At 35.5% G+C, this 15557-nt stretch overlaps 3 protein-coding genes across 3 annotated transcripts in view; all 3 read right to left on the bottom strand.

The window, feature by feature from the left end:
* The window catches only part of gspt1 (G1 to S phase transition 1), a 10733-nt gene extending 7439 nt beyond the window's left edge, over window positions 1-3294 (bottom strand). The window contains exons 1-4 of the mRNA XM_016542491.1: window positions 2981-3294; window position 2635; window positions 2231-2318; window positions 1376-1417 (exon numbers count right to left, since the gene is read on the bottom strand). Of these exons, the coding sequence (XP_016397977.1) occupies window positions 1376-1417; window positions 2231-2318; window position 2635; window positions 2981-3057 (208 nt within the window). The 5' untranslated portion in view covers window positions 3058-3294. The remainder of the gene's footprint in view (window positions 1-1375; window positions 1418-2230; window positions 2319-2634; window positions 2636-2980) is intronic.
* Window positions 3295-3633: 339 nt separating this feature from the next.
* On the bottom strand, window positions 3634-4883 carry LOC107731379 (meiotic recombination protein DMC1/LIM15 homolog). Its single transcript, XM_016542435.1, has 4 exons — window positions 4865-4883; window positions 4409-4469; window positions 4222-4338; window positions 3634-3740 (listed from the first exon to the last, which is right to left on the bottom strand). The coding sequence occupies exons 1-4, from the start codon at window positions 4881-4883 to the stop codon at window positions 3671-3673; spliced, it is 267 nt and encodes an 88-aa protein (XP_016397921.1). The 3' UTR covers window positions 3634-3670.
* Window positions 4884-11148: 6265 nt separating this feature from the next.
* On the bottom strand, window positions 11149-14229 carry LOC107731386 (mitochondrial import receptor subunit TOM22 homolog). Its single transcript, XM_016542441.1, has 4 exons — window positions 13965-14229; window positions 13128-13246; window positions 12902-13019; window positions 11149-12115 (listed from the first exon to the last, which is right to left on the bottom strand). The coding sequence occupies exons 1-4, from the start codon at window positions 14055-14057 to the stop codon at window positions 12041-12043; spliced, it is 405 nt and encodes a 134-aa protein (XP_016397927.1). The 5' UTR covers window positions 14058-14229; the 3' UTR covers window positions 11149-12040.
* Window positions 14230-15557: the final 1328 nt, after the last annotated feature.

Below are 15557 nucleotides of genomic sequence, written 5' to 3'. Positions count from 1 at the left end.
GTGGGGGCGTGTTAGAACGAGCCGTTTTAGGTAGGTGTGGCTGACTCTTAACTTTTATAAAGAATATCTCTTTGGATTTGAGACTTTAGTCTTTGCAACTTTACAGATTTTCTTTATGCACCAAGAGCTTGTAACACTTCAAAAAGAAAGGAAAAATTTTTATCGCATCATATGACCCCTTTAAAATAATCTAAATTAAAATGTAAAAAAAATTTTAAAAAAAATTTTTTTAAATGAAATATTTTTTTATTTATATTCATTACAACTAAAGTACCAGAAATACATATCAGCTTAGATATGAGGGAATTATTTTGGACTAAGGGCCTTGGAGTCAAAAATGCTAAGAACCACTGCAAAATAAAAAGATTTGTAGAGGACAGGAAAGGAATTCCAATGAACTGATTTCTATGCCATTACAAATATTGTACCGTATACTATACACTTCAGAGAACAAGCAAGGTAACAACTGATTCATGAGACACTGCAGCTGTATGAAAATCTATGCTTTACATAAAGTGTACAGCTGGAATCAGGGCTAAATGCGTAAGCACTACTCCATTCATGGAAACATTGTCATCTGCTTCTCTTGGTCAGTAGCTGTGGTTGGAGGTGTAAGTACAGAGATAAATAAGGCCTGTAATATGAGCACATGCATGCTGATGTAACAACCCCAAGTTGCCCTCTGTATGGCTGATGAAGCAGCATTAGAGCTTCCAGAGAAGTCCACCCGGAACAGAGCCATGATTGAGTCTATTATCTATGGAAAATTAATTGTTGATGGCCACAAGATTAAGTAAAATCACTTCCCAAAAATCAAACCTTAGAAAGTGTCTTTCTTCTATCTTACCAAAAGCTTGAAGACACCTCCTTCCTCGTGGAACTTGGCTGCAACAAAGTCTAACAGTTCCATCTGATGCTCACCTATGAATGAAAAACACTTTTTGGGAACTCATTGGCTAGCCTGTTAAACTCCAAAGTAAAACAAAATTTCTAAACTTTAAGTAAAAAAGTTCTGAGAGGCAAGTTCTTACTCGTATATGCACGTGCATATAGCACATTATCCAGTACAGCTTCATGATCCACGTGGAATCTGTCAGCTATGTCCTTCAGCCTCTCAGGCCGACTGGTGTTCACAATTATTAAGGAGAAAAAAGTTCAATATGGCTTTTCCATATTGAATAGGATTAGTAAAATTAATGTGACACAAAGCAAGCAAATGCAGAAATGATACAAGGTGTTTTCAGAATCGATGAAGACGACCTTTCCTCCGGTGTACCCATATTCACCAGGAAGCTGAGCGGTTACTTAAGAAAAACAGAAATGGAGTGACATTAATGGTCTAAAAATGCAGAAAAGCAGTCTAGCTTGAACATACCCACTGGTTCTGAGATCTCCATGCTGGCCACTGGATCGGTGCCTGCGGACAGAGATAGAGGGGGGTGATGACTGGATAACATTAGATTATAATGTTATAAATCTGTTTTTAAGAATTGTAGACAACTTAATTGGGTTGTTTAAATCACTATTGTGACAAAAGTGGACTAGATATCATTTCAATGTACAAACAGAAAATGTTGACCGTAATATTTACAGTTTTCCCAAAGCTGGTGTTAACATTACCCACTGTAATTTACAGAATAATCTACATAACCTGAAACAGACAATTATCAGCAAGTCATCTGTCTGTTATTATTTGTAGTATTAACAATTGCAGGAGAGTTGGTCATGTGACATCAACAGCGCAGCACCCATGAGGAGGCGACCCGCTTCTGTGTAGAATAAAACAGCTGGAATAGTGATAACTAGGGTCTTCTTTCATGTAAATACACATCATTTTAATGATATTAAAAGGGTTGCTCATTAATTTACGTGTAAAACATTTTAATAAGGAAATTATTACTATCATGTATTAATAGAATCAATGAAGGGGAGAAACAGGAAATATCCTGGTGTGAAGTCAGCGGCTAAACTGGCCACGCAAGGCTAGCCGGGTATTAGTTCATGACAGATCAACAATGTGTATTGAAGTGCACTAAATCAACATTTTATGAAGTAGTAAGTACAACTGGCTAGATACAATAAAAATATCTTCACTCGACTATGGTAAACACAGCGCTCAACTAACCACTACCATCTCTCCGGTTAGCCTGCTATAAACATTTCCAGCTAAAAGCCCTTTTATGGGCAGACCTTAATGCTGTCAGTCGGTTTATTAACGCTGTCAGTTTACCATCAGACGTGGCGTTTTCCGGCGGATCTCGGGAAAGAAAGGATGGTACGAATTCCGGAGCGTTTACGTTGAGCCCGGTGAAGGCGGACTGAAGTTCGGTATTTAACATTTCCACAAGATCCATTTTTGCTCTTACCACACAGTGTATGAGAGAGTTGAGTCTTTCCAGTTCTGAATTCTAAATGAGGCATGGGAAACGATTTATAAAAACATGTAATTTTGGCAGAACTAATGTAAAGAAAATGCATAACATATCATTTTGGTTCGTAATCATAACAGCACCCTACCACCAAAAGCCTCAGTAATAGCCATACTCTCCACACCACCTCCGAGGAGTTTGCTGAACAAAATATGAATAAAGCATTTCTGCTGTCATGTGACTTTTATCAGACAAAATGTTAAACCCTTCTTTAGTACGGAGCTCCATACATGATGTAGGAAATATGGATTTTGTGGCCACGAATTAAGAATTTGTTCCCACAACTTACTGTGTGGCCATGTTTTATTAATTCCTTCCCTTCTTTTAGTTAAATCGTGGCCACAATATCTAGTTTTGTTTCCTCCACATCATCTGTGGGGCTTCGTATTTTAGGGCTATAAACAGGATGTTATTTCTTACTCAAACTCCAAACTGCCTGTTGTGATGTGGAACACTTGCTTCCTTTTTACACTGTATTCAGATGCTGTCTGAAATCCACATATCTGCATGCAAGAAGACAACATTTTATGATGAGCCCGGTGAAGGCGGACTGAAGTTCGGTATCAGCCGTGGCCTCAACATCGTCCTCCTGTTCCCACGAATCAGGGGCTGTCTCTCTCGAGTCCATAGTGGCTTTAACACGAATAGCTAGCGGGTTGCGCTTTAACCCCCGAGGCGGGTTTGACCAAAATCAAATCTGTTTTTTCAGTATTTATTCCAGGTAAATTGAGGGATTGGGGAACTCGTAAATGTGCTGAAATGGTGCATGAGGCGCCTAGTCTTCATGCGACACCATGGACGTGTAGCTAGTTAGCTGATCCTGGATCTTGCATGCGCGCAGTGCAGAAACGTGGACTGTGAAAGCAGCGACCGTGTATTAATAGCCACATCAACAGCTTTTCAAATTAAGGCCATTATGGTAATGCAATGGTAAACTACAGCGTTCAGAAAGGCAAATATACTATTAACAGTAAATACCTGAAAACAAGTTTTTATTCAACCGTTTTTAATTGAATTAAATTAGCATTGTATAAATAAATAATACTGTACCATTAAGATTTCGCAATACATAAACAGCTGTGTAGTTTATAAATACAATGTATAAACAGATAGGTAAACATGTAAATAAATATACAACTGGTTATGGTTCAATCCGAACAGATTCCATCAAGAACAAACTGGAGGCATTGAGGTAGTGGGGAACTTGTAACATGCTAAGTAATATGCATTCTGTGCAGATTTTAGTCTTTGGCATCTGTTATTCCTCCAGCTGTGATGGCAAAAGTAGCCTCACTTTCTGGCATGTCTGGGCTGTAGAAAAGCAGAGGGTTTTATTGATGCAAGCATTTCAATAAAAAGATAATCATATATTATCACTGTCTAAATATACAAATATATTTACCTAACAGTTTTAATGTATGGATAAATTGTGCATTGTATGTGTTCCCCTTAGTTGAGAAATAAAAAGAGAAAATGGTAACACTTTACAATAAGGTTCCATTTGCTGGCATTAGTTAACTACATTAGTTAACATGAACTTACAATGTAGTGACAAAAATACCTTAAAGCATTTATTTATCTTAGTTAACATTTACTAATACAATATTAAAATGAAAAGTTGTATTTGTTAATATTATTTAATGGACCATGAACTAACAATGAACGGTTGTATATTTATTAACTTTAACAGATGAATAAATACTGTAACAAATGTAATGCTGTTGTTAGTTAATGCATTACTTAAGTAATGGGACCTTACTGTAAAGTGTTACTGAGAAAATCTTGAAATTACCTATCAAATATTTTGGCAATTCTCAATTCAGCACGTCCTTTCCTCAGGCTGATGCGTGTGGTGGAGGCATGAGCCAGTATGTGTCCTCCGATGGGCTTTTTGGGATCTGCTTGAAATCTAAAATCATAATAATCAGTTTAAAAATCCCCAACATTCTCTTTCCGTTTTGTTTTGTGTTCCTACTTACGTCATTCCAGCTCCTGGATCTGCAGTCATCTGGTTGGTAACAAACACTGCAACGTTGTACTCTATATCCAACAAATGAGATACTACTAATTAAATGAAAGTCAGAAAATAAAGTGAACATGTCAAAATCAAGAGCTTACTTAACTAAAGATAAGACTGACTAGCCTGTATTCAGATGCTGTCTGAAATCCACATATCTGCATGCAAGAAGACAACATTTTATGAATGCACAATACATAAATTCAATATCCTTCATCAAATAAATGTGTTCCAGGAAGCCACATCAAATTACCAGCAATTTTCCAGCAGCTTCCTTTATTTTGTCGACTTTAGCCTCAGACAGTCCCTTTACATTACAGAGAGCACGGCGTGTGGTCATCTGGATGCCTTTCACAGTACAAATGCCCACAGACTTCAGTTTCTTAATGTCAGCCACGTTCTTAAGATAGAGGGATACGAATCAGAGCCACCGTCATGATGACATTTTCATAACTTTAATAACTTTATAATAACATTATCACTTACAATTCCATGCTTCTGTAGGAGATCAATGTCTTGAAAAAAGGATTCCTAAGGGGGGAATTTATAGGACATTTTTCATCATGTTACATACAACGTAAACGGGTCAGTGACAAAAAGGGGTTGGCAAAATGAGAAATTCAAAAATCTTTTAAAAACTTGGTTTTAAAAGCATGCATCAGGTATTTTAAAATGTACACCGCGTTTATGTTGATTTTATGTAATTAAAAATGACATATGAACCATTTTTTACAAAAGTTAAAACTGAATGTACATGAAAATGTCAAATGGTGTAACCGCCAAATGAGAACTATTAAATATTTTATCCACCTAGATGGCATGTAAGCTAACTCATAGAAATAAATACTTCATTTATTAGTTTATTATTATTAGTTAGCTCTAAATGTAAATTTGCGGGACATATGCTGAAAACACCTCTGTTTTCTAAATAATCTTTTACAAATTATGTAAAAAAAATATTAAAAACCATATTATTATACTAAACTAGATAATTACATTTTATTCCACATTAATGTTCCTGTATATAATTATATTCTTATGAAAAATACTGGTTACACCAATTGACACAAACCAGTTACACCACTTGACCAAGTTGCTTCTACAGCCAAAGGCCATTGTTTGTTTAGCTGAAGTGCTTTTTTTCCCAATGCATAAAAAAATAAACAATCTGGCAACACGAAATTATCATAGTGATGAACAGTGAACTCATGTCTCATATTGCAATTACATTTAAGAAACAATATCTGACAAGAAATCATCACAGTGATGAACAGTGATCTCGTCTCGTATTGTAATTACAGTTAAGAAACAATATCTGACAAGAAATCATCACAGTGATGAACAGTGATCTCGTCTCGTATTGTAATTACAGTTAAGAAACAATATCTGACAAGAAATCATCAGAATGATGAACAGTGAACTCATGTCTTGTATTGTAATTTTAATTTTCTTATTGTAATTTCATACTGTATTGTGGCATCTATTGGGGGAAAAGGGGCTCTGTTATATCATATTAATTATAAAATATCAGAAATTTAATGAATTGTATTTTACAGATGTAAATTTTAATCTTTGGTTAACATTTTTTTTATCAGTGAATTTATGTTCTAAAGTAGACACCCACTTCCTTCTGCTACATTATGTATATATTACGTTATATTATATGATACTATATATTGCTTAAAGGGATAGTTCACCCAAAAATGAAAATTGCCCCAAGACCCCCCCCCACCTTTAAGCCATCCTAGGTGTATATGACTTTCTTCTTTCAAATGAATACAATTGGAGTGACATTAAAAGTGAATGGGTGATATTCAATAGTCCAATAAACTGCATCCATCCATCATACAAAAGTGCTCCAGACGGCGCCAGGTGGTTAATAAAGGCCTCCTGAAGCGAATCAATGCACTTTTTGTCGTACATGCGTTCACGAGAAAGTGGCATTCCAGCGGATGATGTAGGACGTAGACGTAGCGTAAGCACTGGTGAGAATATGCTAGTCTCGCGAGAACCAAGTTTTGTTTACAGCAAAGGAAAACCAATCTCCTTTTGGCTTGTATTGAAATCCTTTGACATTTTTCTTTAACCGGTGTTTTGTTTTGCTCTCTCCTCTATGATTCAGTGTTCGTCACTTCTCACCAGAGCTTACGCTACGCCTACATCCTACGTCATCCACTGGAACGCCACTCTCTCGTGAAAGCGCGTATGACAGTTAGTGGAAGCTAGAGATTACTGTTTATAAAGTTTTAAATATGGATATTTTGCTTACAAAAGCGCATTGATTCGCTTCAGGAGGCCTTTATTAACCCCCAGAGCCATCTGGAACTATTTTTTATGATGGATGGATGCAGTTTATTGGACTTCTATTGGACTATTGAATATCACCCATTCACTGCCATTATAATGCTTGGAAGAGCCAGGACATTTTACATCGCTGATTGTGTATTCGTCTGAAAGAAGAAAGTCATATGCACCTTGGATGGCTTGAAGGTGAGTAAATCATGGGGTAATTTTCATTCTTGGGTGAATTAGGCCTATCCCTTTAAAATATTGTGAATGGAATAATAATAAGTGAATGGAATAGAAATATGCATTAAAGGGGTCATATGATGCGATTTCAAGTTTTCCTTTCTCTTTGGAGTGTTACAAGCTGATTGTGCATAGATAAGATCCCTGAAGTTGCAAAGACTAAAGTCTCAAAACCAGAGATATTCTTTATCAAAGTTAAGACTCTGCCACGCCCCCCTAAAACGGCTCATTCTAACACGCCCCCACATATCTACCACACTATATGGAAATATTTGCATAATGCCACCCAAATGTTCACGCAAAGAAAGAACGCGTGGTTTCAGTAACCGCAGTTAGTGTTGAAGCAGCCATGTCAGGGAGACGCTGTGTGTTTCAGTGCGAAAGCAAAAGCACTTTATTTGGATCACTTACAACAGAACAGCAATGCATTTTATGGACGACCGTTCCGTGAACCTAGGAGAGGAGGTAATTCTGACTTTACTATGACAATCTGGCGCTTCTGAATCAGCTACTGTAAGTATGTTTTGTTATTAGTTTAAGTATTTGCTATTGACTGTTCAAATGCGGAGTTTTGCGCATCGTGTGTGCGTGCGCGCGTGTGTGTGAGAGAGAGAGAGAGCGAGAGAGAGAGAGAGAGAGAGAGAGAGAGAGAGAGAGAGAGAGAGAGGGTCACATCACAGAGTCAGCTGTCTTAACCGTGGCTTGTGTACTGCAAACACATACCAGCTTCATCACTGTGTCTGTCACGCGACTCTGTTCCCCTTTCGGGCTTGAACTGATGGTAAAACTAATGACATTATTTACTGTCTTTACATTTATTTTGAAAGATGAAGCTCGCGATTATGGTAAGGGGCGTTACATTTCCGACGAGTGCTTGCGGTGTTCGGCCAATCACAATGCACTGGGTCAGCTGGCCAATCAGAGCAGACTGCGCTTGTCGGAAGGAGGGACTTTGTAGAAAACGAAGCGTTTGAGAGAGGCGGGGCATAGAGGACCTACAATAATGTACAGTATTTGAAAAATAATGTGTTTTTTGAACATTAAAGCATGTCAACATATTCTGTTACACCAAATACACAAAATAATGATCTTTAAAAAAGCATCATATGACCCCTTTAAAGCTAAACATTACAAAAACACTAATGTTGTGCAACATAATTATTTTATCCTAGACTTACAGAGCTTTAATAATAAAGCTGTAGATAAAGAACCACTTTCTCAAAAAATATAAAATTAAACACTTGAAAATAGTTTCAAATAGTAGGTTAGTTTATATTACATCTCAAATGGAGTCAAATGGTGTAACCGGTTAAGCTGCCTTTCCACTGCACACGACATTCGGACACGACTGTCGCATTTTTCCCCCTAGTGGCAGTCGCACAGAACTTTCAAACCGGTCGTGCAGCAACCATTACCTTGGCATATTCACCATGGTAAAATGATTAATTTTAATGAATATAATTAATGTATGAATGCATCGTCACAAATCAAATGGCCCCCAAAATAAAAACATAGTAGGTTTTATGGGGCTAATCAACGTAAATAATGATTTAATAATTAGAAAATAATTATTTCTGCCATAATTATTTTAAAGCACCATTCTACAGAAATTAGTGTTTAAAGAATAATGTTCAAGTGAACAAAATATTGGTAATTCTAACCTTACACTCATAGTTTTTAATAGAATACATCACATCCGGTCGGCCGGTCGCATACGGTCTAGCCGCAGAAGTTCAAATATTTTAACGCATCTGCAGCTCAAATTGGATTCCGAATTTTCTGCATACGCATATGATCGGAACTCCACGCAGCTCCCACACTACTCTCCATTCTAAATGAATGACTTCCGGTCTGTCCCTTGTCATTCGTCAGAGATAGTGGAAAGGCAGCGATGAATTATCAATGTATTTCTGAGGTCATACCATTTGACATGTATACCTAAGAATACCTGACCATACCCTAAAAATGTCAAATTATCTCACATTTTAAAGAGAGTTACTAACCTTTGCATGCAGCAGTTAGTATCACCAGAGATCCTTCTCTGTGATATAATTTTCTGTCACATGATCTTCTTGCAAAATATTAACAAAATGGCTCCTTGAATGGTGGTTACACCACCTTGACATTCAAGGAATTTGACTTGACTCACATAGTTACACCACTTGACATTTCAATTTAAAATCAAATTTGACATGCATTATCATGGACACCGATGTAATTACATGGCCTTGGTGGGAATATTTCAAATGTCATTTTTAAAGTTAATACTCATTTTCATAATAATGATGAATTATCAATGTATTTCTGAGGTCATACCATTTGACATGTATACCTAAGAATACCTGACCATACCCTAAAAACGTCAAATTATCTCACATTTTAAAGAGAGCTACTAACCTTTGCATGCAGCAGTTAGTATCACCAGAGGTCCTTCTCTGTGATATAATTTCCTGTCACATGATCTTCTTGCAAAATATTAACAAAATGGCTCCTTGAATGGTGGTTACACCACCTTGACATTCAAGGAATTTGACTTGACTCACATAATTCCCCAAATTACTTATAATATTCAGAACAATGGTGCTCCATTTACTATTAAATAGTACTAATGTAAGATTATGCCAAACTGATCTGGTGTTTTATTGAGAACTTCACCTTTTTTAAACAAGATCAATTATTTGGAACAAAGTTTTTACGGTTACACCACATTGACATTTTTGCAATCATCCCCCAAATATTTTCTCAAAATGAATTAAAACCAGAAATGTTAGACTTGGTACACAAAAAAAGAGAATGTATGCAATTAATTTGCACGTTGATTTTGACATTTTAACCCCTTTAAATTTAATTAAACCATATGGACACAAAAAAAATAGCGTCACGTCATTGACCCAAACAAGTTAAAACAAAAACTAATTTAAAAGTTTCATATTTTCCTTAAATGCATTTTGAAACGGGTAACATCCTGTATAAACGCAAGACCTCACTAACACGTTTGAAATTATTGGCTAGCTCACAGAAATCAATGTGAATCACCTCATCTTCTTGGTACCCCGACTCGTCCTCCAAAGCCTGGTCCTCTAAAGTTTTCATACTATGGATATGTTTACAAAAAAAAGAGTTTACAATAAAAAAAACATTGTTTTGAAGGCCAGATAACCGTTAAGTACAGTTTGTAAGTATCTATAAATCTTTACATTTGGCTTACATTTTAATCAGCTGCCTGTTAACGTTAACTATGTTAGCCGTCTGTTTCAAAAGAACTTAACGTTAACTCCTGTTGTAACTGTCACATTAACAGTTAGTGTCATGTTCCTCGTAAAGGTGTAAAATAACAATTTTGATAAAAATAAATTAATACAAACGAAGTTTTACCTCACGTTTATCCCTCAGAGAAAGCTGACAGAATCTACTCAAATCAGTGATCTCGCGCTGAGTGACACTTCAGCGCGCGCATTTTTCCCGCGCTCATTAGGTCAGACTGCTGTGTACTGAATGTCACACACATCAAGTTCGAAGTTGCAGCTTTTTTAATGGTTGTGATTGATTTTTAAACTGCAATAAACATATATTTAGGTGGTTTTGTTTTTCTCTGTTTTATCTAAAACCGACCGGTAATTGTATAAAAAAAATGTTTATATAACCCCAAGGTGACAGACTTCGGACATCGTCCCAGAATTTTATTAAAACTATATACTTTTAGATCTGACTAAAACTGTTTTAATACTGTGAAAACATGAAAATCTAAAAAAAGGTTTTTTAACAAACATTTTGTCTCGGTAAACTATGATACCCTAAACAATGAGTTAATCGTAAACATTTCTGCATTTCTTGCGTGGAATAATTTTTTTTTTTTGATAGGACTTTTAAACTGACGTTATTCCTTTTTGTGACGTCATTTCCACCTATGAAAACTGTGTAAAAGGGCAAATAATTATTTTTATGAGGAAATAGTTTTGTCTGGGGGCTTATTTTATTCCTTGCTAACTGTCTATTGATGTTAGTATTAGGTTCAAAAATAGCTATTTTGATCAAATCATCACTGGAGTGTCCAAATGAAATATGACTTTTATTTGCATGAATTTGTGAGGTGCACTTCACTAGTCTGGCTATTCTCAAGTATCAGAAAAAAAGTATATTATGTAATAAAAAGTATAGACGAAAGACAAGGACATTGGAGAACTTGATTTTATTCCTGTCATGTGTAGCAAACATTATTATTGACTAAAGTACAATGTTTTGAAACATTCTTAAATATTTCACAATGGTTCTGCACACTGTATGGCTTTTGTCTGAGGAATAACAATGCAGAAGTGCATTAGTTCTACCTGTAAAGGTGATGATACACGGGGCAACTTTTTGAGCAATGTTGATGAGCAATGTTGCTGTCAACGGGCAACCAGCTGAGACACAGGGCCCACGACCGATCTAAAGTATCCAGATAAAAATGGTTGCCCATTCTCAATAGGTAAGTGCCCAAGCAACATTGCTCAAAAAAGTTGCCCAGTGTATCATCACCTTAAAAGACACTGTTGGCAGAGAACCACCTCTAAAGGTTTGAACATTTATGGATCAAAAAACAAGAAACAACGATAATCTGTTTTCACAATCAATATTGGCCTTGCGTGCCCTCATAAATACTACAGATCTTTTGAACGCTGTTATAGATTCTCTGCACTTCAGTGTTGATCCGGCGTTACAATGGCCAACACTGCACCGTAAACACTCTCTTAGAAATATAATGCACCTACAACAGTCAAAACTTTCCCCAACAGCTGTTATAGTCTCTTTCTGAAAGAAATGTTATTAGATAGCTATAATAAAAAAAAAAGTAAAAGATCAGAGCTTGGACGACAGTCTATGCAGAATGTTTCTGTGAGAAAGGCAGAGAGAGAGGGAAGTTCATAAAAGTCATCAGGGTCTCCATTGTACACAGAAACTATACAAAGTAACGACTTCTTGATGTTGACCAACCACAGCATCTTCCTTTCTCCGGTTCCTGCTCCCTCTCTTTCCCCTTCCCCTTCTTCTTCTACAACTCATGGATGTTACAATATATACATCATCACAGCTTCCCAGGAGCAGGAGGCATCATTCCAGGCATTCCTCCAGACATGCCAGCATTTGGACCCAACAAAATCTATTAAAAGCAGGAAAGGAAAAGGAAATGAGAAATGAATTCGTATTTCAATGAAAAAGACACATAATATGCATGCTTTTCAATAAGGTAAATCACAACATCACAAACTTTGATTTTAAGCAAAAAAGCATTAGAAAATAAGACAAAAAGACACAGGTACAAGACTGTGTACAAAAGAACTACAAATCCTATGAAGCATTGCAAATGACATGCATCCGAATTAAAAACAATGGAATTTTTTTGAAAATATTGAATGTTGTTGCATAAGGAGACTGACCCCGTTACGTCATTAGAAGTGTTTTATGCCAGTGTACAGCACTTTTGGCATTTGCTTTTCATGAGTCTCTGATTGGTGGAGATTTCAAAGCATAATCATGGGTAATGTCGTTTTCCACCATTGAAATTATGCAAGCTGTTATCTTCAACAAATTCATATTCCATCAATGAACAACCTCATGGCTCAAAGTAGATTAAAAGATTTATAAGTTACTGCAAAAAATCTATTTCCTTATGGACTCATCCAATCCGAATTCAGTGTCAGAACAATCTATTTCAATATATCATTAGTACTGTTTTGGGTTTTTTGTTTCAAACACATTTGTTACATAATGTGATGCTGTTTTTGCAGTGATTCCATAAGACTCTTTAATTTGTATTGATAATCTTTTGATATAACATTACCCATACTGTTATAGAAGATTATAGTCATACAGCTCACCTCTATTTAGATAGGTATGAAATTGCAAGGAATTGTTCGTATTTATGCAGGACTTTGGTGCTATTTACCTGTCTCTGCTGTTGTAGCTGTTGCTGTTCCAGCTGTAACCTCTCAGTCTCAAATACAACTGGTAGAACCAGAATCATAAAGGAAGTAGTACCGACCCATAGAGCTGAGCGGGAGAAACTAAAAGAAAGCATAATACGAAAAAAATATACTGAAATGTCCAGATTATTTCTAGAGTTAATGTGACAGTACGGTTTTAAGCGTAAGATACAACTGCCAGCACCTCACCTGTAAAGTTTTTTGGCTACAGATAGCGAACACTGTGCGGATACTTCAGCTGCTGATTGCAGTGATTCTGGAAACATCTCCGTGAGACCCCACAACCTCTCCAACAGTGTTTCATCCAACTGGGAGAGAAGGAAAAAAGTAGGAGCCATGTCAGAAAATTAATTCTCTAAAATTAACACCACCAGTCATTGGTCAAAACAAACTGCCCGAGTCAAAATGGCTTACTCAGGACTCAGTGGAAAACCTTATTCCTCATGTCCAGGTAAGCAGGTACACTGCATTTGACAATCGACGGGTTCTAGTAACAGTGTGCAATATTAAAATATGATATACTTTGTGTATATGAAATATTAAGATTGATATTAAAAGGCAAACACTAATTATTGCCCTTTAATACTAATCTTAACTAGAAATAACAGTAATTTATTTAAAATGAATTATTTATATAAATGGATAATTACTTGTACAAATAATTATTTAAGTGACACTTGTGAAATACAAAGTTAAGATGAAATGTCGTCACTTGCGCAGAATCACTGAAATACAAAACACACACATATATATATATATATATATATATATATATATATATACATACATACATATATATATACATATATATATATACACATATACATATATATATACACATATATACATATACATACATATACATATATATATAACGTTATGCATTTTAATGTATTTTATGCCAGGTTTGACCGGCTAAATAGCTAATACTGGCTATGCAAGCACCAAACAAGCTAATAACTTATAATTTCCTATTTCTTCACAATTTCATAAAGGTCAAGCAAAACTGTAGAAGCAATCAAGTACCTCTTCATCCTCATCATCACCCTCGATCTCGCCTTCGGGGGGTCGTGTCTCCCCACGGCCAGAGTCTGGACAGAGCTCCTGGATCGCGGCCATTTATTAGTTATAGTTATAAATGTTATATTATAATTGTGAAAAGACCTCAGTGATGTTTTAGAGCTTCACAATGACTTACAACCAAAGAGCACGCATTGAAATCTGAGGTCACTTGGGTTACATGTGAGACGGATTTACTTCCCCTGTTCTTGCAAGGAAGCACAAAGACATGTTAGGACACCTATCGACAGGGAGGTCTTACTGCAGGTCATGATTGCGTGCTCGTGACCGTGGACGATGAAATATTGGAAGATTGCTGGTTTTATTAATGTGAAGTGGAAGAGGAACTTAAATTACGTACATATTCACGTCACTTCATACAAAAAAAAAGAGGAAATACGGCTACCGCGCGAGTTTCAGACCGTTGTTTCGAATCAACAGATTGTTTATTTTATTATTTTTATTTATTACATAATACTTTTTTTGCATGAATACTTGGAACAAGCAGTATGTCTTTTCTTAAAAGCTTTCAAGTTAGTGAAAGCTTGAGTTTTATTTCTGGTCACAGTTGTAACTGATGGGAAAGTATTTGTTGTTAAATTTTATGTATAATAAACCATTTCATCTAATTATACTGTATTTCATTTAATGTAAGAGTTTTCAATTACTTATTGAATTAATACTTATTAATTACTTTAAAATAAGCATTAAATATGATCAAATACATTTATAAATATAAAATCAAATACATTGTTTATATTTTGATCACAATATATACGAGAAAGAGTGGTCTTACCTTAATAGCCTTAAAATATTGTATTTATAAAAAGTGACAGCTGTACATATTGTTTTAGGAATGCTGTCTTTTATGGAGCTTTGACAGTGACATCATCTTTTCATTAAATTAAACGCTTCATTGAAATATTTCAATTTACAAATTCAAGTGGCAATAACTTGCATATGAAAACATAACAATTACATATGTACACAATTATATATTTATCTAAAATGTATATAGTCTATTCATGTAATGTGGGACACTGACTAATGTTGGACACCTACGCTTCAGTGCATTTGTCTCTTATTTTACAACATTAAAGTGAACAAGATTGGTGTTGAATTCAAGCAGGGGTGTCAAGCTATTGAAGTAACTTGACTTTCTGAAAATTATGCCATAATTGTGACCATGAAAATCATCAATGAGGAAGTACCTCTTGTGAAGTTCACTCAAAGATCAGTGACTTAGACACAATTAATGATATAAATCTTTTATAAATAAAACAATGTTCTAATTTATTATCAAATTACATTTGTGATGCATTTGTACATGAAATGTTGCAATAATGTTAAGATGTGTTAAGAATATTTCCTATTTAAAGCAATCTTTGTTGTCCCACTTTAGAAAAGGATGTTTCAAAAGTGGGACAGCATGTTTTGATTAATGTGGGACAATCAAATATACTGTTATTCAATTTGGGCTTATAATGCAGCAATATTATTTGTTTAAAAATTAAAAATTTCCCAATTAAAAATTTAGAGACTAGAAGACAATGGGATCCT

Source organism: Sinocyclocheilus rhinocerous, unplaced genomic scaffold (genome assembly GCF_001515625.1).
Source record: "Sinocyclocheilus rhinocerous isolate Xijiao unplaced genomic scaffold, SAMN03320098_v1.1 scaffold1390, whole genome shotgun sequence".
In the NCBI taxonomy this organism is placed as follows: domain Eukaryota; kingdom Metazoa; phylum Chordata; class Actinopteri; order Cypriniformes; family Cyprinidae; genus Sinocyclocheilus; species Sinocyclocheilus rhinocerous.
The sequence above is the reverse complement of the archived record's forward strand: the minus strand, read 5'-3'. Positions and strand labels throughout refer to the sequence as shown.

What these genes read in the sequence shown, in the direction of transcription:
- LOC107731386 (XM_016542441.1), bottom strand. Translation starts at nt 14,057, where the DNA reads ATGGCCGCGATCCAGGAGCTCTGTCCAGACTCTGGCCGTGGGGAGACA. An exon ending in GTGATGATGAGGATGAAGAG is followed by an intron (nt 13,247 to 13,964) that starts GTACTTGATTGC and finishes CTTCTCTCCCAG; the next exon opens with TTGGATGAAACACTGTTGGA. An exon ending in AGCTACAACAGCAGAGACAG is followed by an intron (nt 12,116 to 12,901) that starts GTAAATAGCACC and finishes TGCTTTTAATAG; the next exon opens with ATTTTGTTGGGTCCAAATGC.
- LOC107731379 (XM_016542435.1), bottom strand. An exon ending in GATCCAGGAGCTGGAATGAC is followed by an intron (nt 4,339 to 4,408) that starts GTAAGTAGGAAC and finishes TTATGATTTTAG; the next exon opens with ATTTCAAGCAGATCCCAAAA. An exon ending in ATTGCCAAAATATTTGATAG is followed by an intron (nt 3,741 to 4,221) that starts GTAATTTCAAGA and finishes GCTTTTCTACAG; the next exon opens with CCCAGACATGCCAGAAAGTG.